This window comes from Amblyomma maculatum, chromosome 4, assembly GCF_055883805.1.
Source record: "Amblyomma maculatum isolate TAMU_Amacu chromosome 4, ASM5588380v1, whole genome shotgun sequence".
Lineage (NCBI taxonomy): Eukaryota > Metazoa > Arthropoda > Arachnida > Ixodida > Ixodidae > Amblyomma > Amblyomma maculatum.
The window spans coordinates 31770386-31796530 of NC_139347.1; the positions used below are offsets into that span (position 1 = coordinate 31770386).

Genomic DNA, 26145 nt, shown 5'->3' on the forward strand with positions numbered 1-26145 from the left:
CTGCTGCACCCTAGAGGCCCAAAAGGTCTTAACGCAGCGCGCCCGGGCTGCGGCAAACGCCAATGGAGTGCCTGTCTAGGCATCCCACCTAGTGTATATACCTCTATGTATTATAATAAATGTTTTCACCACCACCACCACCTCGCTCAAACTACGATGGGGACTATCAAAATTGTGGCGCGCGAATGGGCTACTCATGGGGTAGTTTTTGTATTTCATAGGCTTTCTTGGAGCTCGGAAAAGCGATACACGTGAGGCTTTCGCAAATAAATGAAATGGGGGTTTCTGAAAGCGATCTTAAACTTTGCACATCACATTTGTTGTCTAAAAGCAATATTCAGTAATTTAAAATGATCTTAATTACTAATTAACTGCAAAACAAAAAGATTGTCTGTAGTGCTCAAGAAGGATAGCAGTTATATGCAAGTGGTGTCCCTGGCCTACATCTTGTGTTATTTTTTACCCTTGGCCAACGTTAGCTGGGACACCCCGTATACAGTGTCTCTCATAGCATGAGCCGCTTTGGGAGGTTAACGACCTTAGGCTAACCGTCTTTACGCATATTATTAGAAATCATTATGTGCTGTTGCAGAAGATTTAATCGGTTGACATCACAAGTTTTATGCACTTCTCACATAATTTTGTCCTTTTTTATTAAATTTATATAGAATTGTAAACGTTTGCTCACGTACTAAGTTTACTATACATATGCCGATTATGCTAGTACCCTGATCTCCCGTTCTGCCAAGATACGCTTCGCTGATTGGAATACCTTCTGTAACGCTATAGAAGCGAGCTGTGAGTGCCTCGCTACACAAGCTGATGCGGAGGAGAGCATGATTATGCCATTGCAATAGACATCACGCAGCATTACTGCTTCAATTCTACAACCCAGTAGATGGGCTCTATGCGCATCTACTTCCAATTCGGTGACTTGCAGAAAGGAAATATCACAGGACGAAAGATGTCTCAGATATCCGGCCTTCTTGGCGTGCACAAAAGCAAGCATACAGCGCTATAAGAAAGAGCTCAGGAGACAGCGGTGCAGATCATTTTGCGGCAGGATGGATCCCCGGAAACCACTCTCACGAATCTGGCGTGTCATCCGAGCACTACCATCTCCTCCCCAGCAGAAGCATCCTTTCCACGCATTGGCCCTTTTCCAACCACGGAAGGACCTTCAGGTTGCGGGCGATTACTTCTCGCGAATTGCTGTAAACCCACTTATAGTCCCGCAACATCGGTTTGTTCCTCCCCCTACCATAGGTAAACGCCTAGATATTTCATTCACACTACACGAACTCAAAGCAGCGCTTTATGCTTGCAAACAAGCCTTCTCGCCAGGTTCCGATCGAATTATATAGAGTACGCTTCGCCACAGGGGCCCAAAAGCAGAATAAATCCTTTTAAATTGTTTAACCATTTTTGATTCACTTCCAGTGTCTCAGATCGATAGAAAAGAAGTCGCATTGTGGCTTTGCTCAAACCAGGTAAATAGCCCTATGACAGGCATGACATCCTACAGACCTGTAACCCTTGCAAATTCCATCGACAAAACAATAGAGCGTGTGATATTAAAACGTCATGATTGTTTTCTTGAAAAATGCAGCTGGTATCCCCAAGAAATGACTGGATTCCGCAAAGACTATCGACAGCGTAATTGGTCTAGTGTTGATGGTTGAGCACGGAAAACGCCACCACAGATTGACCACTGCTCTCTTTCTAGACATCTAGGGTGCATTCGATTCAAGAGCGCATTCACCCCGATGAAATATTAGAAGCCCTCGAGAAATGCGGAACTGGCGGGCGTTTACACCAATGATTGGAAACTTAGGTACCTTGCAATCTACATGGTGACTGATGAAGGTAACACAACAGATTATCTTGTCACACGAGGTGTCCCTAAGGAAGGAGTTTTATGTCCAACATTTAATACTGAGTTAATCGGCTCATTCAAAGAACTGCCAAGCACAGTTTCGACATCCGCGTACGGCGAAGACATCTTCATTTCGACATAATGCCATGCGTCCCCAGCTGCAAGCGCGACTACAACGTTTAGTGTCCAATGCGTCAACAATTAGCGTCTTCAAAACCTTTATCGATCCCCATCTAAAAGTGTCGTCTTAGCTTTTAACGCAAGTTGATGATGCGGTACCCGATCACGACTGACACACCGCACGACTGACACACCGCAAGCTTTTAGATGTCACTATAGATAGTAACTTGCACGGCTCTTTGCTCAGACGAAAAGTTGACAGTTTTGCAAGTATCGTAAGGTTTATAGCTGGTAAATACTGGAGTGTGTCAGAGCAATCCTTACTCTGCTTGTATGAGGCGCTGGTGGCTGGTTATCTAAGGTAAAGTGAGCCTGTTATTTCGGCGATAAGACCAAATGCTCTGCTAATGCTTGAAAGTTCCCAGGCGCGAGCTTTAAGAGTACGTTTGGGTTTACCATGCAAGACTTCAAAATGGGGCACATTTTAAGAGGCCCGCTCCTGCCCAGCCCGCATTAATTTCCTGGAGGAGCACATGAGACACCTAACACCTAACAACCTGATAACAGGCGTGCGATGAAGGCCCTCTTCGAGTTTTTAGGAGAAATATGTTTTGACTCCTGCCTGTGACAGTTGCGTGTACTGCCCTGTGCGTACCTAAGGTGCATAAATGTGTCTGCTGGAACATGTGGATGCGTATTTTGAATTTTCTTTTGGTGCAGTGATGTGCGTGTTTAAGCGTTTCTGCCTGCATACCAACTGGCAGAGGTCTTTTCTGACGAGTGGAACTGTGGCTAGTGTGTGGAATGTGGCAGTGTGGTACGTGTGCGTGCGTTGCAACAAAAGTGAAGAGCTCTTCCCTGTAGAGTGACAACTGGTGTGTGCAAAAGTTCCGCCAACGTCTTCTCCTTAACTTCAATCACGGCAAGGAACACTATTGTACTATGACTTCGTCACCTTTCATTCGTTCCCGAACTCTCCTTTATTTCTCTTTTCCCCCTTCTCAAGCGCGGAGTAGCAGGCCAAGATCTTTTACCACCGGCCAACTTCTCCGCCTTTAATTTTATTAAATACTTTTTTCTCTTTCTATACCTTTTTTTATGAAAACGGGTGGTTCGAAGTTAGGTTGCAGTAAAAGAAAAAAAAAGTATACAAGGCAGGAAGATATGCGGAGTTGCAAAGGAGGAGGAGGAGGCACTGGCCCCCTGCGCTGGCGTGCCTTTCCCGGTGGCATTTAGAGCATTCTGTTTTAGGCGAAGTGAGAAAATAAATAAAAACAGCTGTATGTGGAAAGCTAGACTCACGTTAGTGGCCACGAGCTGGTTTAAAGTATCTGTGCTCAACAGCGTGCACTGTTGATTGGACTCGCAGAAGCCATGCCAGCTGTTAGCCTCTGCCTCGCAGCGAGAATGCCTTACAGAAAAATCAAACTTGCAGGAGCACCATTTTTTTTTTTTTAAATTTTATCGCAAAGAGGCTCGCACGTACTGGCAGTTCACAATCTGGCCGTCGCCCATGCTTTTCTCTATCGCATTAGTTAACGGATTAAAGAACCACTGTTTCCCTGCCGGGCATATACTATTGTCGCTTGGACAGGTTTCCGAGACTGGGAGTAATTAGCTCGTTATCTGTAGCTTATGTGCCGCTACGCTCTTTTCAATGGAGCACAAAAACAGAGGCAGTCGCCGAGCTGTCAGTGTTTTCTGCCCTTCTTCTTGTTTAACAGTTTGTAGAATATTTTGTCAAAGTATTTATTTATTAACGCAAACTGGGATAACGGGTCATTTCCCTTGAATCTGTGTAAGTGATTAGTTGCCGTTTCTTCTTGCGCATAGCATTGTTTGCAAGATGTCCCAATGTCATTAGTATTGTGATTTTCCTCTGTAAACTTGTATCCCTTATCGACTCTGCACTGCTAATAGCGTTTTCTGGTCACACCACATGCTTAAAGCTTGCGTTGCAGAATATTTTTTTCTTTCACTCCTGGTGGTGGTAGGAGTGTCCAGGAGGCTGAACCGTAAAGAAGCCGTGCACACACAGGTAATATGCGCATGCGCGCCTAACACTCATCATGCTCCAGGTTGAAACAGATAAAACGCATGAAGATTTAGCGCGCTCGAAGCTCATATACATTGCATGATTGCAGTAGCTACAAAAACTGATAACTTCCCTGCCACTGTTGAAAGGGAGTTTCGTTTTTCCGCAGCGATGAATTCTACGAACGAAGAGGACACAGCTCCAGCAATTAGCTTTATCCGTTTGGGGAACGGCGCCTAACTGCGGTGCAGCTAGGAGAGATAGCGGTGTTGCTTGGGGCTAATGCTAGTGACACTTAGGCATTTTAAACAATTGTTCATTGCTGGATGTTTGTCAAAATGTCGCGAATAAGTATGGGGGGCAATCAGTAGTGCGGCAGACACGAGGAACTGCTCATGTGGAAACATGGTTCGTTACGAGAACGTGACTCTTAGAGTGACTGGGATCACTGTGAGTAAACATCCTTTCGATGGTCACATACTCGTTTGTGTAATGACACCGTATGTTACGAACGGTTACGAACCGCGGAATTGTAAGGATAATACGAGGATTAATCTTTACAGTTGAAGCAATACTTTTATGTTTGTACTCTGGTAATTCTTGGTGAGCTAGTTGCCTTCGTGCGCTCTCTTCTTGGTACTGCAACGTGTAACATAAATTTAGGAAACCATGCTTGAATATATGCAAAGACTTTCGCTTGCGATCCGTACGCTGGACCGCAGGCGTTTGCAGCATAGGGTCCGCTGGGGACTTTAAATTTTGGAATGACCACTGCATGAATTTTCTCATGTGCTCATGAAAAAGATTGTCCAAGAAGTCATGTTCGTCATGACCATGTTCGTCGCAGATGTACCCTTTCGCGAGGGTGACGGTGAAGAACGGCACGACGACCTTTGACGGCCTGGCGGGATATATGCTTTCGCTTCTGCAACAGTCCATGGGCTTCAGGTCGGTTTGGGTTGCCAACCACAAGGGCGATTTGTGCTTGCTTTTTATCAAGATCTACACAATTATGTTTCCATACAGTCTGTTTGGGTAATAATGTTGAAGTAAAGTTTGGTTTAGAGTGCAGTAAAGAATAAAATTAAAGATTGCAGAGATAATTATGTATTTATTGACGCTCTAAGCCTTTGCTGTCTCATTAAGAAGTGCGTGAGAAAAGTAGTAAAGCAAGTGTCAGCCAAAAATAAAGGTAAACGTAAGTTGACGGAATATTACAGAGCAAACGCTTCGCAACAAAATATAACATCAAGAGAACAAACAATCGCGATTCGACCTTACTATGTGAAAGAAAACGGTCACATAAAAACAAAATTTGAACATGCACGGGCTCAAGAATGTATGAAAATAAACGCCACGAAAAGAAGAAGAGAAAATGGGGTTGCGGTAGCGGAAGGTGACGCACATTTTTAACCTCATAAACCATACTCCCGCGTTGTCTCAAATGCATTCACAACATAGTTTCATTGTATGGGGTGCCGCATACACATGCAATATATGGTAAGTGATTAAACGGCTATGTATATAGAGATCTCATGTAGAACAACGTAATTTTAGAAGCACATAAAAAAAAAAAAATCGACTGGAACTTTTCTGCTTGATGCATTGCATTTCCGGTGGCCAATAGCTGTACAAGGCTACAAACATTTGTGCTATGCGAGCACACTAAAGAACATAGCATAATTTTATAGAGTTTTATTTACTTCCTGAAGATTTTAGGTTTTGTTTGCACAAAGAGCGGCACTTGTGTAATCGTACATTTACACTAGAAAGGGCATGATGGGTACGAGAAATTTTCTTTTTTACAGCAGCGACACTTCGAAGCGGACACTACATCGGCATAGTTGTCGCTTTTAGGGTAAGAACAAAATAATTAAAAACCCTTTAATAACAGGCGCAACAACATCGGTTTATGACATTAATCTCAATATCACTGGGCTGCTTCATTTTACCAAATTATCGCAAACTTCTCGCCTTCGGAAGTGTTCATAGCATAACATGGCATCAAATCCTGTTCTATTTGGCTGACAAATCTGCAAACTCGGCACAAAAGTTGTCTCTGTAGCAGCGAGTCCACTGCACGTAACACAATTCAGCACGCAACTAAGTCCCAGTGCGTGTCTTGCTGCCTGTTGCGTGCTCGATGCATCACTTGCTGCTATAATTGCATTTATAATTTGCAAGTTCTTTCTAGCTATCACCTGGCCTAACCATATTAGCCATTTCTTACGAGTAACACGCAGAACTGGGCCCCGGTTTCAGCTATTTTAGTTACACACGACGCGGGTTGTTGTTAGGCGTACCCATTCTCCTGACTACATCAGTGTAACACAAAGAAGCGAGCTTTACGCTGAGCTTACTCTGCTGTGGTGAAGCCAAGACTGTTGTGTGACGAAGCCTGTTTTAGAGCTATGCCTTTGCAAACATTGCGTAAATGCAGAGATGCGGTAATTTGTAACACGCGGCGGAGCGTTTCAACCCAGAAAAACAGTCAGTTAAAGACTGGTTCTTCGTTGTCTTCATCTGCGTTACTCTTCCAAGGGAAGCCTTTCTAACACAAAAACAAGAACTAAAATACAAATACATCTTGATAGCTCTATAATTTGCAGGAGAATAGGTACGCCTAACTACTACCAAGCACTTGTCTTACAAACTGCTTTGCACTCATACACAACAGCTATGCGACAAAACTTGACTGTGCTTTAAGCGAGGAAAACACGATAATACGTGTGCACGACAAATGCAATGTACGCATTATCGTTCGGCGTTCGGCAAACGTTTTGCGTTGTAACGCTTGCTGTTCAACCGAGCGAGGCTGTCTTTATTGGCTCGACAATACTCTTGGATCATGCTTGCACGAACGCAGGGTGGACCCGCGGCTTCCCCCGGACACGGTTTGGGCTGGCCGCAACGCTCAGGGAGCCTGGGCAGGGCAGCTGGGCATGGTCTACAGAAACGTGAGGCTATTATACGTCTTCGTGACGCTTGTACTAGTTGTGTAGCCTCTTCATGATCTTGCTGCCAACATAATTGCCAAGTAAACAGTATTTTGTCGCTACAGTGAAGTATTCGTAGCTCTTCGGCGACATATAAAAATTTTATTCGTGCTGGGCTCTTAATACCTGAAATGAATGTAGTTCTTTAACTTACTCCATGGGTGGAAACTTTATCAACAAAAAACTCGAATAATGTCAGCCGTGAAAGACTTGTGTTTGCCTCTAAAGTGTTTACAAAATTTGCCGTTTCAGTTCGAGCATAGTTTAGGTAAGCTATTGAAACATAACGCCTTCCTGTAAAAGCGCAGACACATTAGCACGAACGTCATTGTATGCGATGGGATGACCTTAGCCCCTGACCTTGCGCCAGCCACACAGTGATTCGTAATTTAAAGTTGGCGTCCGCAAATTCAGGGCTGAGCAAAGTATGTCAACGTTCAAAAAGTCTACACTTACCTGTCCAGCACTAGCTTAGACAGTGATAAGTCGCTTTTGATAAGTTAGTTTAGTCGTGACGTGCGAGCACCTTTGTACACCAGGCCTGTTATTTGTTCAAGGCATCTGGAGCTTTTTCCAGATCCCTGTCTGTCGGCAAACACCGAGACACGTTACAGTTATTGTTGCTGATGAGGTGTTATCGCAACAACGAAAGTGTAAGTGTGTTTCAAGACAATATAAGGGTGCACGGTAGCAGGCTATTCACTTGCAGTTACCGCTTTGTTTAACTACTTGCTGGAAGGGGGTTGCGTTCGTACTGGCTTCAGCACCTGCCTCTATTGAAATTTTGCACGCACACAGGTTATAGGTTCGTGAATTGGTGCGTTGGTCTGATAGCAACCTGAATGCCATTTCTGAGTAACAAGCAAGCAATGAAAAATGGTAAATCCTGCAGTTTCACTTCCTGGAGCTGCAGATATGAGTTACGGGGTATATCTTAGTGGAGGTCTCCGGATTAAGGAGACCATCCGAGGCTTTTTACCTATTCAATAAAAAAACTTTTCGGAATTTATTGGTATATACCAAAAACACCAAATGGCATGAATAAACATTTGATCTCGGGACTGCATGAATTAATGAGGCTACGTGCAACGGAACAACGTATATTTTCTGCAAATACCTTCTTTGTGTACAGTCTCCGGGTACATTTGATGGGTTTTAGGTACCTGGCTTGCCTGTTCTTCAGAGCAAAACAACGATTGGCCCAGGCTAAAGGCGATGCACGATTTTTATTGTCAACATTACTTAGAGATTGAATATCAGGTCATTCACAAGTGCAGCCTCATTTAAGCAGGTCTAAACCGGTGTAAACTGTACAAATGGAGTTCCCAGAAACCCTGCTCTACTGCTTGAACAGCGTCTTGTCTTTAGTATTGCAGAGAGCGATCATGAGCCCGCATACGTTGCTAAATGTCTTTAGTCCTTTTTGGAGCATAAAATTTGCGTGTGTTGTTCGTAAGAACGAGATCAGCTATTCAGTTATCCTCTCAAACACAGGAGGCTGACCTCGCCATCGGACCTGCCACGCCAACCGAGGAGAGGTTCACGGTTGGCCACGCCTTACCAAACTACTTCGACACAATCGCTTGCCACGTGGCTGGAAGACTCGTTAGCCACGTCTCGAACGTGGCAGGCCACATCGGCGGCTTCGACACGCAGGTCATGTTTCTCATCATGCAAAATTAAGTAATGTTTCGCTCGCGGAAGTAGCGCTTAAGACGAAAACGAGCTCATAAATTGGGAATTCTTCGCGCTGTCAAGGAGTGGCTGGTTGCATCTTTTGTGAGGATCAATATTGAGCCATCGCACTAAAATTGCTATCGAAACCGTTATACTTTCAACACAAAAATGCGCGCACACTGTTTTGATCTGATATGATGTTATACATTCCCTTCTACCAAGATTCAAGTCTGAGGCTGTCCATATTTTGAACCAACGAAGAATGTGTTATGCACATTGATCCATAAAGACAGTAAACCCTTGACCGCGTTGTGTCATTTGGGTGAACTACGTCTTTAAGAGATAATCCTCCCTTTCTTCGGGAGTACGCACGGTGTCGAGTGGAGAACGAGCTCCTTCGCTCTCCTTTTAAGACCTGCCACGTCTGGAGGTGTATCGCGAACTCTGTCGACACGAAAGTTCTCGTGCTCAAGAAGTACACGTTATTACGTTTGCTGCTGAACGAGTTTGCTTTAACTTCTACCGAGTTAGCGTCTGTCACTGAATCTCCTGGCTTTATGGTAGCTGTCTCCGCCTCGTACAGCGGAGAGCAAAAGAGGAGTAGCATGCATATATTCCTAGTTGCCAAGCTGCGTCCGCTTCCGTCTTAACAGCACTTCACCAGCAGTGCGTCCCTCCGTGCATTTTTTTTTTCATAGCAGCCATAAGTGTCATCGTGCCAGTTACATTCCTTGAAGTTGCATTACCAAAGAATAATTTAACAAGGGTAGGAAATAATTCATGTACTTTAGCTTGAAGGATATAGTCGTTTTTGCATTTGGTAAAGATTAATTATACTTTTTTTATTTTGTTCATGCTGAATAACGTTACATATATGTTTAGCAAAACTAAGAAGACGGCAAGTAAAATTAGGCTTTCTATATGTTTTCTTGACTGCGGTAATAATGTGACAGCATCTCACCTTTGACCTCTCCAGAAGCCTAAATTTGGCTAGGATGTTTTATTTTTTTACCATACCCACAATATTTTGGACATTTTCTGAAAAAGAGCCTTCGAATGTAATTTTTTCGCGTATTGTATAACTTCGCAATAAAAATAAATACATCCTCAGATCCTTCCGCGCGCAGATTTCTTGTTTCTTGCTACTAATTAAAAAAGTCCTCTATTGAATTTCTATGGCAGACTTAATTACTTGTAGTGAGGGCAAAAAAATCTTCAGGAGCGAAACTTTGCTGTCGGAAGTTTAGACCATTTCTATCAAGAGGTTCATGAAACTGTCTCACAATATTAGACCATTTCTATTAAGAGGTTCATGAAAATGTCTCACAATATTCCATAATTGCCTCACAACTGTTTTTAAAAATGCACTCTACTGTTTTTACGGCAGTTTTAACTACTCGCTACGAGCAGAAAGACTTTAAAAGCTGATTTTGCAACACGTAGGAAGCTTATAGACTATTTACGTCAACGTCAACTGGTATAATAGTGTCTTACAATATTCACACAGCCGCCTCACTCAAGGTGTCCCAGAATCCTGGTCTTGAAGATGCAAGAGGTGAAATTTTGAACAACTCACAAATTCTTCCTATGTAAAACCTGAAATAGTATCTGCTACAGAATGATATTTTCCTGCTAAAACACTGAAAGTATGGCTACGAATTCCGGTTTTCACTGATGAAAAAGCTTCTACAGGAAATCTGTTTCCCTGTCCCTACCCAGTTTTCGTCAAACCACCTAGCAGCGCCTGGTCATGGCTCAGGCGCTGATGAGGATCTGTCCGTTCAAAATCATCTGCCAGCGACTTTCAGCCACTTGGTACGGCAGCTGCGGAATGGCGGGCACTCGTAATGACGTAGGCGCGAGGCCTGTCTTTAGCGTCCTCTAGCGCCGCGCGTCGGGACCACTTCATTTGGCTGGATAGCGCAACACAGTCGCACTACTTTACAAATGCGAAACTGACGCCGCTGCTGTTTGTATGATTTGCAATTCGAGAGAGGGGGGGGGGGGGGGGGGGGGCGACCACTGTTCAACAGACTTTTTCGTTCTTGTGAGAGGTTCGAAACGCAAATTTGTCTTTTGGTCTCCATAACTTCTTTTGTTGTAAGAGTGTCGGGGATGCTGTGTTTGTTCTGATTGTTCGCTCGATTCTTCTGCAGATATGGGTCATCATAGCTGCGATTCTGCTTTTCCTGAGTGTGATTTTTTCACTCTACGAACGCCGGCAGACTCTCAAGAGCTTCACGAGTTTGTTTTACAGCTACGTTTTCGAGCTGCTTGGGAACCTACTCATAGAAGGTAAAGTTACGAGACAATAATGACGGTGGCCGTTCTCCGAGCCCATTCTGGCTCCACTGCAAGCCACCATTCTTGAAGCTGATGGGCAATAAGTATTTCATTAGCTTTCGGTTGAGCCAATCACTTAGAAGACTCCAAAAAGCTCAATAAACTTGCATTTGCACACTTGCAAACTTGCGAACCTGAAAAAAGAAAATAAAGAATTAAATTGAATTGATTTGAATTCGTCATGCTATGATTGTCGGCGGTTTACATGCAATGTCTCTAAGCATAGCATTTCAATTACAAACAAGCGCCACTAGACGAGGATCCGATATATGTTTCCCTACTCTCGCACTGTGCAGTAAGTAGAGTGCCGCTGCTTTCATTCCTGATGTAGACATTGAAGCCTTCTCGGCAAAGTTCCTGTCCTGGACTGACTGATGCCAGACTTGTTATCCTGTAGTTAGTCCGAATGCTCATACGCTCCCCTTTTTAGGTGATGTAATATAGGATTAAAGTTTCCGTCACAGCAAGCCCCGCCTCTATCTCAAGAAAAGCTCTTGATTGGTCGAGGTAGTGCCGATGTTGTAAAGTCCGCGTGAACAAGAAAACTCCGCTACTCATCAGATTTTGTATGACGTATACGAAAGTCACAGCGAATGATTTTGATTGATGGGATATCACGTAATTCTTGTGACTTGATAAACCAACTGAATGATCCCGGATGAGATGGACGTCCATTATCACACAGGGTATATGATATCAACGATAGCTGTATGAGAGCTGAATGAAATGGGTGGCATACGATGTTGTATGACTGACGATATCACACAGCTTATGTGATGTCAAACAGAAATAATTTTATCTTTGTATGCGATCATAGAAATATATCATATTTATCACACATATTATCGTTCAGGTCATAGACATCAATCAACTATCTCACATTTCTCATACATTTTTTCATAGAGTTTTTTCGATAGAGGTCCTCGGATTTCTGCTGGTTTTCGGAGGCTTATGATGCCATTACAAGTTCCTAATGTGAATAAGTGCCATAAAATACAATCTTTGAACGAAGGAAAGCAACGTCGTATGAAAAAAAAAAAATATATATATATATATCGGTGGGCAGGTGGTAGAATAGAACCCCTGATCATTCGTTGCTTCTACGCCACCAAAAAACGTTCATTTAGGGGGAATAAACGAAGGCGTTTTGCGAGCACTTCACACAGGGAAATTGGCACGAACGAAGACGAGCACGTCAGGCTGCTATGACAGAAACGTGAAGGTGTAATTTAAGAGAGTTAACTGCTGAGCTAGTTGGTTGTCAGCCAACCCTCAGACCCTGTAATTATGAAGCTGTAACGTCACAAAATGAAGTGGCCCCCGCAGCAAAATTCCAAACAGAACATCAACCCAAAGTCGCTTTATTGGATCGTGCAGCCTACCATAAGCCTGTGAAAAATCCCTTTGGCCCAGGCCAGCACCCCAATATTAGGAGATACACGCCAAATAAAGTTAGAAACAAGTTCGAAAACAAAAAGATTATATAATTAGGCACAGTTCCACGTGAGACACACGTATGCTCTCGCATGCCCCCTTAACGAATCTTTAGTAGTTTCATACTTTTTTGCGTTTTACAGCCTTATGCCGCCTTCTTTCTAACTTGAGCGTACAGAGTCGTTAAGATCGTGACGTTTTAGTAGGTATTCTACGAACTCGTATCACACACTGTATATCTCTCGGTATTCTCCTGCTCACAGCGTCACCTCGGAACTACGACGACCCTCACTTACGCACCGTGATCGCCTTCTGGTGGATGATGCTGATCGTGTTGATGAACACGTTCACGGGCCATATGAAGGCCAGCATGACCGTCCAAGAAGAACTGCCACGTATTGACACGATCCAGGACATCGTAGATCATCGCGGCGTCACCCCAGTCGTCATCAGGGGCAGTACGTTCGACGAAATATTCAGGGTTTGTATGCCAGCTGATAATCGGTAGTCACTCACTACGAATGCGCATTGCCACTGCCTAATGTTTCCTTCGCATAGTGTTCTAAGAATGAAGACTCGAACATGTTTGATCAAGTGCATCGCTGTCGAACTGTCATATTTCCTTTCTACTATAGTCAAGTAGATTAGATATGAGAAGAGCATGTTGCCGGGCTAGTTGGTGATCCATTGGGTAAAAAAATTTTGCGCTTCTTTGTCCTGTGTGTTTTTTGCGCAAAATTTTTTACCCAATAGATTAGATATACTTTCTGTATATTGCTCTTCACAAATATAACTGAAAAAAAAAAAAAAAAAAAAACGCCGTGGATATGGCTTGACGCATCCGCGATAAAGCACATGAGGGCTGCACCATGATATGAAAAACCTCTTGCTCATCAGAATACGAAAGAAGCGCTTAGCACATTCTGTGTCCCGACAAAATTTTGGTGGGACAAAGGTGGCTATCTTTTGCAACTGCTTCGCGCCGTCACTTGGCTTAATCCTCGCGGAGGAAATCATCATCATCATCATCAGCCTGATTATACTTACTGCAGGGCGAAGGCCTCTCCCATATTTCTCCACTTAACCCGGTTCTGTGCTAGCTGCATCCACTTGACCCCTGCGAACTTCTTAATCTCATCCGCCCACCTAACTTTCTGCCTCCCCCTGCTACGCTTTCCTTCCCTTGGAACCCAGTTTGTTACCCTCAGCGACCATCGGTTATCCTCTCATCGCACTACATGTCCTGCCCATGTCCATTTCTTCTTCTTAATTTCTACTAGAATGTCGGTAACTTGAGTTATTTCTCTGACCCACTCTGCACGCTTTCTATCTCTTAATGTTACCCCTAGGAAACGCGGAGGAAATACTGCAGGTCTACTATGTTAACCACATGGTGCACCGCGTCACCCCCGAGTACGTAGTCTACAAGCGCGTCGTGAAAGTGATTCCATGCGGATATTTAAGCTCCCCAGGCGCGCGGAAGGTTTCGTCAATGCACACCATCCTCTCTGAGGGGAGCGACGTGTATCCATTGTCTACAGCAGCACCAAATCTTGGAGGTTTTCTTCATTTGCTTGTTATTGTATCTCTAAAAAAATGGTTAGTAAATGTGCCGAAAGATGCGTTCGAAGAAGCGAGAAAATAGGAGGTGAGCCAAAATGAAATTTTCATCATCAGACAGAGTCGCATATTAGCCAATTGGGCACCAAGTAGACATAAAGGCAACTCCGTTCGAGAGCTTCCCATTTAGAAATTTAATTAAGAAATTCGAGACACATATAGGTTCAGAGCAAACCCTGTCATAATGAAGACTTTCTTGTTCAGATGCATATACAAAGATAGACGCGGTTCGTGCAAGTGTACGGGCTCTTTATACATTATTTATCCATGAACCATAAAGCACGTTATCACACTACATTTGAGATTCGCGGACTGTGCGCAGGTGTCTAATCGGCGCGACCACCAGCTCGTTATGCGGCGAGCAATGCAGCGTCGCACCGTGTTGTCGGGCCGTGAGATCTTCGTCAAGCCCATGTTCGACGAGGTGCTTGAGGGCCGCAAGGTCATCTTCCTGGACACGCTTCTGTTCCACTATTGGGTGGGCCGTTTCTACGAAGGAGGCCTCGCCCGCGGAGAGTTCTACCTGGCCAAGGAGGCCGTCCTCTACCCTTCCATGTGCATGTGGCTCAACCGCAACGTCGACCCCTTGGTCGCCAAGGCCCTGCACGTGCGGTGAGCATGACGTATTCATGAGCGTTACGTTTGCATCACGAATTGGGTACTAGAATACCACACAAAATGAAAAGTTTACTACAGCACCACTGAAGCTCTCAATGAAAATCACAGTGCCCAGATGGTCCTGGAATTGGGGACAATCTTTTCTTATTTGGTTCATGGAAAAGAAAAGTATAACATTTCTGCGCTCATACTGCAGTCTAACTCCTTCGAACTTAGCAGTGTCACAGTGATTGTGCGGGAGGATCGAAGCAGGCAGAATCTGGCCCTGGTATTATTTATGAAACACTATACATGTTCACCACGTATATGCAGCGTTATCTACAGAGTGTGGGCCTTCCACTGTTGCTCAGTGGCGTTACTTTCCGGTTGCTGACTTGAAGAGGATGGGGTCGAATCCCGACGTTGAAGGCCGCATATCGACGAAAACTAGATGCGCAATCACATCAGACATATCCAGAAATATTGAATGATTTCTAGTAAGTAGTTTGTTTTATACAATTGTATAACTTCACGAAAAAAATCATTACATCCGCAGCTTTTCATTTGGCACGCTTCCAGATTTTCCTATTTATTTCCAGAAACGCTGCCCATTGTTTTTCTATACTGAGCGAGTGCAGGAAAAGCTTGAAAAACAAGTTCTTGCCTCAGACTGAAAGCTCAGACCATAACCAAACAGCGTTTTTTTATATTGATCGGTTGTCTCGCAATTTAATCTCCCAGATTCTTAGACTTAGTTCTGTGCAGTATCACTACACGTTAACGAATTCCGGGAACTCGTAATTAATTTAAAGCTCCCCACTACGGCTTACCTGATATACCATGTGCAGGTTTGGAAAAGACACACTATATCAACAAAGCTTCAGGCAAGTATCCAAACATAAAGTGGCGAATATTTCAAGACTAAAACGGAAGTACTGTTTCTGGTGATCCTCCAGCGTAAGCAAGAGTGACTTCTCTTAAAAGCACGAATCATTGCAATAAATCGATCAGAGTGGTTTATATACCCACTCACTAAACTCCGTAATATTCTATAAATATCACTGAACCGTCAAAATGCTGCAAATGTTGCTCAATTTCGTAAGTAATGTTTCTAAAGCTATATTTCAGTTTTCTCTTTATCGCTTTGAGCGAAGCAATTCGCACAAAATTATTTTTTCTCGCACTCTGGGAGCAAACTGGAGTTTATAGTATGAGGGCACCATGACAGCAGCCGTGGCGAATGCCATCTGTGCACAAGCTGTAAATTTCCTGAGGACGGAGAATGCGTCACAGAAGGCTTCCATCCATTTCAGCCAGGCTCGGTTGGCTTCAGTCTATGAGTCAAGCCGAAGGACGGCTGGGGTTTTGTTTCATGTCTATTTAGATGATTCTCACCTAAGGGGCTGTGACGGGCAGTGACGGCGCTTGACCGCGACCCTTGCTGAATGTGGGATTGAATGTGCCTGCGGGATACGCGGGAGACCATGCAGCGACAGAAGTGTTGCCGGGTGGCACATTCGTAGTTTCAATGATGGTGGTATGAACTGATTTTCATCTTTTATCGCCAAATCAACCGGATGATCGAATAAATAGAAGGGGTCAAACTCTTCCCCACCGGGAGGATATGTGTTCTGTAACCAAGCGAGCTGCGACACTGCGATAAAGGTTTTCGATGCAAAGCTCAGTGTTGTGGCACTTTCTTGTAATCCGTATCGCAGGAGGCTGCGACAGTGACTAATTCGGTAAAGGACGTGTAAGTACCCGCCTGAGCAAGATGGGGCTCACTAATAGAAATTCGGCTACGTGGGGCTGGCGATCGTATTTTGCGGTGGCACTCGTATGCATAAGCCCGAAGAATTTACATATATCTGCATTCTGTGGGAAAGCCTCGCTGGTGTTCACCCTTCGCGTGCTTGCAAACTTTTCGAGGACCGTAACCGTGAGGGTCTACACACCGTAGCACTCCACGGGTGGACTGCCTCAGTTGTCTCAGGCAGGACACCGCAGCGAAATCCCTACTGACTGAAGTAATCAGGGATAGGGGCATCTTTGTGTAACGCAAGCCCTCAGGCAACTTAGGGGCCCTACCTAGATGTATCATTATCCTTTCCGTACAAGCTGAGGTTGCTATGTTGCTTGAATGCGCTGACCGAGTGGACCGAGTGGACCACTGGTTCAATATAACTACCCTCTTTCGTTGCTTTGCAAGCGAGGGTAGTCCATCGGAAGCGGGCCTGAGGACGTCATGACAGGCTAAGGGTAAAGACGAAGCTAAATAACTAGTATCTGTGAGTAGCACCCTCGTGAGACCAGACGGATGTGGGATGACGCCACAATAGCGCTTCCAGTAAGTAGGCGTTGTGTCTCGGCATGAACAACCAGGGCCGGCGTCAAAGATGGTTAAGTGAAACTGAAAGCAAGCGTGGCATGCAGGAAATGCTCAAAGTCAAGTATGTTGCGGCGCATCGCTAAGAAAAGCACGTTGGCTGGACCTGTAATGGACGAACGAGGTGACAGTATAGTGGACTCGTCCACCACGCTCGCTGGAAGGATTAGCCGAGCAAAAGGACGACCTGATATAAACAGGTATGAGAACTGCCTCCTGCGTGGGGTCCCGCCCTTGTGTGGGACTTCTTCTTGGGAAGGATTATGACCCCAGCCTGCTCCGTGTATGGTTAGGGGGTATACTAATTGACAGAGTGCATATTTCTGCCATCCGTTCTTCGATAGCGAAATCTGTCTATGGATGTTTTGAATTCACATTGTTCGATAATTGTGGTTCGTTCAAGCCTACAGGCCCGGTGCTTTAAGGTACAAGCTCCTTTTCCAAGAGTTTCACCCAGGAAAGCATACCACAAGGCAGGAAATTGCTTGCACCATTCGACGAAAAGGATGGGTAGCCAGTAGAAATCGGAGCCGGACCCTCCACATTTGTGCCTTTATTATTCCGCGGCCATCGATGCAAATCAGGAGTGAGTACCATCAGCCTCTGCCGACAACTCCTGCTGATAACAATGAGAGTTTAAAGGCTTTCGCCTTATTATTGCAAAGTTTTGTGTATAACCTTTAAATCAAGAACTGTCGCATTCATCAATCGTCAACGTTCCTCATCACCTTCCGGGAAGAACCACACCCAGACAAAAATTCACTTGTTTATGCAACAAGTCGACGATCGCGGAGCTTCAATTCTGTGACATCAGGGGTACACGCAATTGCGAGGATGAAGAAAAAAATGGTTAGGCTTCTAATTTTTTAAAATTTCTACCGGTGCCGTTTTCTTGCGGTTACTTTGCAGACTGATCAGAGGTAGTGAATACCATCATCAACATCATTATCATCACTAGTCTGACTACAACCAGCGCAGGGCAAAGGCCTCTTCCATATCCCTCCAGTTAACTCAGTTTTGTGCCAACCGCATTCACCTGATGCCTGCAAACCTCCCACTCTCATTTGACTACTTATAATCTCTGTCACACCCTGCTACGGTTGCCTTTCCTTGGAATCCATTATCTTTCCCTCGCACTGCATGCTCTAACCTCTTTTCCTCTTAAGTTTTATTAGAATTTCATTAACTCACGTTTGTTCTTTGACCATTCCGCACGCTTCCTATCTGTAAACGCTACAGCTACCATTTTTCGTTTCGCAGCTGTTTTCATGATTCTCTATTTAAACCGAACCCTTTTCGTTAGCCTCCATGTTTCTGCCACATATGTCAGTACTGGTAAGATAAAGCACTTCCCTCTTGAGGGTTACTGATTATTTGCCAATCATGATCTGAGTAGCTGCCGAATACGCTCTATCCCAATCTGATTCGCCAATGGCATTGCTTTGCCGTATAGCTCAGGCGACGAAACGCAAAGAATTGGTAATGTCATGGACAGGCAAAGCAGAACGGTAGACCTATAAAACTATTGTGCAGATTGAACAGCCTTTGAAAGAAACAGCAGTTCGCAATAGGTAGCGAGGCACTGGAATTGGTATGGAAATGAAAAGTATGACTAGTAGTGGCCACAGATGCAGATGACGAAAGAGAAGTAACTGAAAGAATTGATTTGATAGTGAATACCAGGAGCACCAAATATATACGAGCCGATTAAAGTGAAAGCAAGCCGCTTTAACGCTCAGCTTATATATTGTACTTTATTCGTACCTGCTTGAGCTGTAGGGTAGCAACGACGTGGTACACTGCAAAAGAAAGAAAAGAGTTGTAAACTGATCAGAAGCCCTTCATGAAACTGGTAATCCTAAATAAATACCTGCTGAACGAGATCAGGAACATTGAAGCACAAGTATCCTGATCCGTATCTTCACCAAACGAGTTACCAAAGGCAAGTAGAACCATGAGCTGAACAGGACAGGGAAACCCGAGGGTCATGAGGGGCTCTTTCTCTCCTACAGAATCAGTTTGCACATCTTTCTACATCGATACACGACACTGATCCACACGAATCACGTTTACGCAGAGAACATTTTCAATGCGCCGAACACAACTCAAGACAGGTAGCAGCCCACAGTTCGCGGAATCAGGTTGCTATACGTGCTTCCTGCGTTTGGGTGCAGGCTGCCTTGCGGACTTCGAGAAAAAAGGACATCTTTTGAAACACAAACGCATTACAACAAGTGAGATGAAACAAGTCTGGTTGTCCCCATATTCCTATCGCGACTCAGAACGAGACAGCATCTTCTATTTTCTAGTTCTCTTTGCTCCGCTTCCGAGCTTAAGAGGACACGTTTTCCTTACTACAGCGGATCGCTAGAAACGAACGCCCACAACAAAATAAAGCATATACGCACAAATATGCAGAAACACTGACGGAGAGGAATGCACAGAGCGAAACAGTGCTTTGGTGCCGAAACTGGGGAGGTGGGTGGCCTTGATTTTTCTGGTCGAGCCAACTCTCACGCCGCTGCCGGCCGGGTGGTATGTGTGTGTGTGCTGAGCTTGTATCGGTTGAATGCATCCGGACGCCGGCGTGTACTGCTAGGAGCGACTGGACCGGTTCTCGACAATATTTTTTTTCTTTTTCAGTAATATTCAAGGCACCCAGCAATGCGTGCAGCACGGAGTAGGAATATGTAAAGATTAGATAGGGCGACTGACTTTTTGTTTACCTCTACCTTTTGTACGCTAGCAGAAGGATGTTCTGCGTACCATCCACAACGCAAGGAAAGTACTTCTTACACTGTCGCACCCAAGAAGCCGTCCGTACGACGGTACACCAGTTCGCCGTCTGTGACGGTTTGTGCGAGGATTCGTATAATGCCGACGACCACGCCCGATAGGAAGCTTAGAACGGACATGCGATTTCCGACGTCCGGGCCTTAAAGGGCTCCTCCCGTTGAAGTCGCTAAAGTCTTCCTAGTTAAGACATTTGGAACTTCTCACATGATTATATCGATATTTTCAGCATCCCAGTGGGAAAAAAGAAGGTGTAGATTTAAAGGCGCGTAGAGGTTTAACTAAACTATATTACGAAAAGAACAAATGCTGCTGTTGTCTGGAACTATACTGCGACTGCCGTTCCTTCGCCACTAGAATAATGAACAGCACACGGACTCATGGACTGGTATAGATTGCTAGACTTCGATCGTCAATACCTAACTGTCTGGTACTAATTTTCAAGTACAATGAGAATGCCGGTATTTCATTTATTTCACCCTAAACAAGCTGTATTTTTCTATTGACAATGCTCGAAAGGAAACTTTTCTTGGAAATAAAACAGCCACACAGCGACATATGACGATTAGCATTTATTTTTCATTTCTCCGACAGAACAGTTCGACATAAGCAAACGCTCGTGGGACCAAATCTACTAAAAAGAAATCACACAGCAGTTCAGAATACATTCTACTAAGGAACCGGGAAGGCCGAACAGAACGCGAGCAGAATAGTTTAAGCTAGCACACAAAATCATTATGTTATATACAGAAAGTGTAAACTAGCTTCATTCAAACTTCCACGCAAATGTTTTCGCGGCATTGATGTGAAAATCGAGTGCATAGTTATTTATTCTCATTCAGCTAAAGTCCTCTCAAATCGCTCTACTATTTTCGTGACCAAATGTACGTTTCATTCGACTCTGAGGGTTATGTACAGCTGCAGTCATAACAAGGGTGACCATGTATACCTCGGTTAAAGGAATAAGGGCACCGCGGAATACCAGTGTGCACATGCATAAAATGACACGCTGTAAGGGCAAAGCGTGCCGCTATGTGGTTAGCGTCTCCCTGCTCACTGCGACCCTGTTCTAAACATGCCTAATATTCCGGAGCGCTCGCGGTCATCAACTCCTCAGAGATCTTACTCAACGCGGATTAGAAGGCACCTTATACATATGCTAGGAAATTCCAGCTGATGCACTTGCATACAAAATCAAGTGAGGTTGACATTTGTTTTCCGCGGAAGGTTGGTTGGTTTGTAGAGTTTAACGTCCCAAAGCAACTCAGGCTATGAGAGACGCCGTAGTGGAGGACTCCGGAAATTTCGACCACCTGGGGTTCTTTAACGTGCACTGACATCGCACAGCACACGGGCGCCTTGCTTTTCGCCTCCATCGAAAAGCTGCCGCCGAGGCCGGGATTCGATCCCGCGTCCTTGGGAACAGTAGTCGAGCGCCGTAACCACTGCGCCACCCCGGCGGGGTCTTTTCTGCGGAAGGGGATTAATGAGTTTACACTACGAAGTCTGATTCCATCATATTTTGGTCACACATTTATAATTTATACTTCTCACCATTCACCTTGTTGATAACCAATTAGTGCTCAGTCGGGTTTCCATTTGTTACAGGCATGGGCGTCCGGAGGAAGAGAGTATCCGCTTCCTCCTTCTCGTTCCCAGATAATTTTGGCTGATATATTTTTCATGCTGTTGTAATAATCTATAAAGCTTGACCACGTCACTGAAACATCTCATATCAATACAAAATACAATTCAGGTAATGCAATTACCACCGGAGTTTTGAACCTTACTGCAGACATATTTCAGGCGCCTTTTTATTGTTTATTCGCCGTGGTGCTTTACATTTTTAGCAGCTCTGAACGCTTCTTCAGCGTTCGATTCTTGGCAGCTACATGCCTTCGAGACACATCGCGACTTAGAAAGAGTATTATTTTCATCTGGCGTCCTAGATCTAACCCAGCCCTTAACCCCTTTTACACTTGTCCAGTCACGAGTAAATAAAACTAGCACTAGTGGCGCGTTTCCGGAGCGACATATAGCAAAGTTCGGCGCGGCGGTTGCGAATACGCCGATGGTAAAAGTGTCCGACGTGTTAGCAAAGAAAAGAGCCGCGCCTGTCGTGCAGTGTGATTTTCGCCGCTGAAGTTACATCATTGTGGTAATCTTTTATTCATTTATTTTTTACTCGCGGCTCGTCGTTCTATGCTGTCTGTCTAGGATAGCCGCTGAAACACCTTTCTAATTAACCTGCTTACATTTCCGTTTACTCTCTGTCTGCGGCCATCCTCAAATTTATTAATTTGGCTAAAACGACCTGTTGACGCCTCGACGACAATATTTGCCAGCAGGAGTGAACCAGTCGTCCGCGCAGTTGTGAAACAGTTAGTACAGGCGACCGAATTCTCTCTCTGCGCCGAGCAGGAGCCGGTGGGTGGCAGAGTCCGGCATGGCTAGCCACTGGAAGAACCTGCTGGTGGAGCGAAGTCAACGCAAGTCGAGTGGCGTCGGGGACCAGTCGGCGCAGACCGTGAGCAGCGCCCAGCCGCTGCAGCTACAGGACGTGGCTGCCCTCATGCAGCTCCTGGTGGCTGGCGCCTGCGTTGCCTTCTCGGTACTCCTCGCCGAGTTAGCGGTGCACAGGTGCTGCGGAAAGCGCGGCAGCCACTGCTGCCGCAGCTTTGCCAGGGCCAACCAGCGCCACCAGACACTGCCAATGGGGAGGCGCGCACGCTGGCGTCGCGCACAGCTCTGAATGTCCATGGACCAGTTACTCTGTTGTGATACTGCTGGGATCTTTTCCCTTTGCTACAGTAGAGTAGGCCTGCGTTATGTGACCTACTTGGCTTTGGAAGCTTTCAGCCCATGTTCACAAGTATTTGTGTTGCATTGTTGAAAAAAGTATGCACTGTTGGTCTTTTCACGAGCTTGGCAGAACGGGTTTATGACCATGGGGCTCAAAATCCCAGCACACGCGGGATGAACTCAAATGAGGCGAGCGTTTTACACACCTGATCAAATCATTAACTGGTACCTCGTGTGTTAAAACCAGTGGAGTGAGGCACTCGGAAAACTTGGAAATGACATCTGGTCTAGGGTTGTCCGGAAACGAATTCCTCGAACAGTGAACCTCAAGGCTGCTCAAAAAGGCACGCTAACCGTTTAGTATCTTCCTAGGAAGTAGTTATTTCTTACCGGTGTCCTGCGGAAAGAAGTACATCACGAGGGATGTTTTAGAGGAACCTATCTTTAATGGAAACGTTGACATATCTCAGTTGTGTTTTGAAGGTTGCAGTTTCATATGCATGAAATGCATGTTCTCGGTTTTAAGTCTGGTGACCAATTGGTTATCTATAGCGACAGGTTCGGCAATAAACGCTTCAGTTGTGAGTTAGCGCTGTGTTTTGCCCTCCTCTCTTGTCCCGTCTTTCACTCTAACTAGGAAGATCGTCACCAACTCGCCCAACAACTTGCATTATACAGTACTTTATAGGATGCTTACGTACGAACTGCCAAATTTCTTTAATTTCAATGACATCTACTAATGCTCTCCCAAGCTGAGAATTAGGCTCATCAGGAGTAGCATGCTAGGCTCACTATCAGGCAGACATCTCCTGTTGCCATTAAAATCTCTCTTTTTCTCTCCTGACGTATTCTTAGGACCACTTTGCTCCCCCGACTGTAAGGATGAATACTTACGGATAATGCACATGCTAGAAACATGCACCAACGTAGCATGCAAGGAAAGAATTAGAGCGTGGTAAACGAAGAGACGTTTTCGGCAGTACCTCGGTGACATTTTTCACTACTCGCGTAGCTAGATACAACTTTTTGAGACGTTAGCATGGGTACGAAACTCTACACACAATGAGAAATTGATTTAGCTCTCTAGGTGAACCGTAAACAACTTCAGCGTGACCTACACTGCGGCTTTTTCACGCTCTATACAGGTGCGCGAAGCTTTGATTTTTTACTTTCACCGCACGGCTAGTAAGTAAGAGGCGTCTCTCTGGCAGCTTGAGAGTTAACACCTGAAATTGGGTTCAGCCCTGTGAAATAAGTGTTTGCAAGATTAATGAGGCCTCGTGCGTTTGCCATTGTCATGGACGCGTGAAAACTGTGTGTGATTCGCACTTTGTTCGTCGGTTATTTTGTTTCCGCGCTGCGCGTGTTGGAGAGATATTCTTTGCTTATTAAGAAGTTATTTACTTGAACAGCAACTCTTACATTAGGGCATTGCGTTGAAGGAGGAGGAGGAGGAGGAGGAAGATGAGGAGGAAAGGCAGGGAGGTTAACCCGTAAAAGAAACGGGTTTGCTACCCTGCACTAGGGGAAAGGAGTGAGTGGATATAAAAGTTGTGAGAGGGGGATAGGTGAAGTTGGTGCAGTCACATCACATACATGTCACATCACATCACGTCACAGTCATATCACGTAACATAACAGTAAAATCAGTCTTTATCACACCAAGCTTTCTGGTCTCCCGCTAATCCTGAAAAAAAAAAAAAACAGATTAATCTGCAATGCCTCGAGGATAAATTTAAAAAGAAACAGAGAAATATCGCAGTTCATTAATTGCACCAAGTATGCCAGAAATTACTGAGGAGGCTCAGAACTTTCTAAAAATGCGAAGAATAAAGCCTGGTTGGGCATTTCGTTCAACTTTTACATATTTTTTCCCACTCCATGACATCAAACTCTCCCAGAACACACTACAATCAGCGCAGCACATATACATATCTACTCCTCGGCGAGCGGCATTACCTTCTGCTGTAGCGTACTTTCTTGATCTTCCCCATGCGACTGTGGTCTGGTGCGTCATCTATAGCGACGTAAAATAAAACTGAGCCCACGTGGCGACGTGTACAGGCAACACCATCTAGACTAGCTTGTCTAGGTAGTGTTTATACAAGGCAATCGAGCGCACTGCGAGCGTGCTGCTGTCGTTGGCATGTCCCTCCAGTGGTGATGGCCTCCCACGCCGCCAATGACATTTTCCTCCTCCGCCCCAGCGCAGCTGTCTTTTTAGAGTCACTTTCCTTCATCTCCCTCAACGGCCTTTAGCTTCATTACGGAATTTTCGAATTGTTATCGAGAAGTCTGCGTAGAGCAGTGGCTATAGTGCGCTAGGCTGCGGCACGAAAGAATGAAGGTTCCAGTCCTGGCGTGCACACGATTCACTTACTCTTTTCTTATCCACGTGATCACATGTCTAGGGCCCTTTTTCGCGAACGCGTTTTGCGGGCAGGCTCAGAGGACAACTCCCGGCTTCAGATTTCGTGACTCGTGAGCCATATAAGCCTTCCGCCTTAATAAATGCAGGGAGCTGTGTGTTGTGAAATCAGTGCTTTCGAAAAAATTAATGGTTGGCATTTCTTCACTAAACTGAGTCATAGCATATTCATTTCATTTGATTGAACTCCTACTTCAGCAAATATTTCCGAAAGTGTCTTAAAGTTGAAGTTTTACCGTCATCCAGGCACACACATCCACTCGCCTATTAAGACGCCTACTAATCGGCCTGACTGCGGGGACCACTTTTCGATGGCGGCAAGGTGCAAGGCACCTGTGTACAATGTGGCGTCAGTGCACGTTAAACAACGCGAGTCGCTTTGAGCCTGATTCACTTTGGGACAACATACGTCAAACCATGCACATCGCCCTACCTTGCCATGTTTGGCTCCGTCTGCGTTTTGGAGCGAAAGCTTCAGTATGCCATGTAAAGCCAAGGTATCCGTACGCAGCCAAAGCCGATACTGCGCATGCGCCGAGCAACAGGAGCGCCGCACGTGACAGTGCAGGCGAAATGACTCTGCCATATATTCCTCCTATTAACCCAGTCCTGTGCCAGCTGCGTTTACCTTATATACCTTTGCAATCTTCCTAATCGCTCCCACCTGTCTTACTTTCTGCAAGCCTCTGTTGTATACTCTTGCCTTCTTTAATTCTTTAGGAATCCAGTCTGTCACCATCAGACACCATCTGTTATTACCTTCGTACTACTCGCCCTGCTTATTAAGGCTAAAGCTTTCAGGCTCTGAGTGTTGACAGGATTTGTGCGTCAACGGAGTTACACCGTAACTGTCGGGAAAATGATTGATTAGCAAAAAAAAAAAAATAATTGTGTGAGCTATGGGGGGAAAAACATGTTTACACGATATTTTGTTCATGTTTAATAATTAGTTAATTAGAACAAAAGAAAGGCAATTTGCTGTGAGAATAGCCAAGGACGACGATATAGTATGCAAACGTCGGCACCAGTCACGGACGT

At 44.9% G+C, this 26145-nt stretch overlaps 1 protein-coding gene across 1 annotated transcript; it reads left to right on the forward strand.

Moving 5' to 3' along the window:
* The first annotated feature begins 4436 nt into the window (after window positions 1-4436).
* On the forward strand, window positions 4437-22629 carry LOC146190605 (glutamate receptor ionotropic, delta-1-like). Its single transcript, XM_084601004.1, has 8 exons — window positions 4437-4481; window positions 4879-4979; window positions 6898-6988; window positions 8522-8683; window positions 10861-10999; window positions 12745-12962; window positions 14424-14713; window positions 22299-22629. Exons 1-8 carry the CDS (start codon window positions 4437-4439, stop codon window positions 22627-22629), a joined length of 1377 nt encoding a protein of 458 aa, XP_084457130.1.
* The last annotated feature ends 3516 nt before the right edge of the window (window positions 22630-26145 follow it).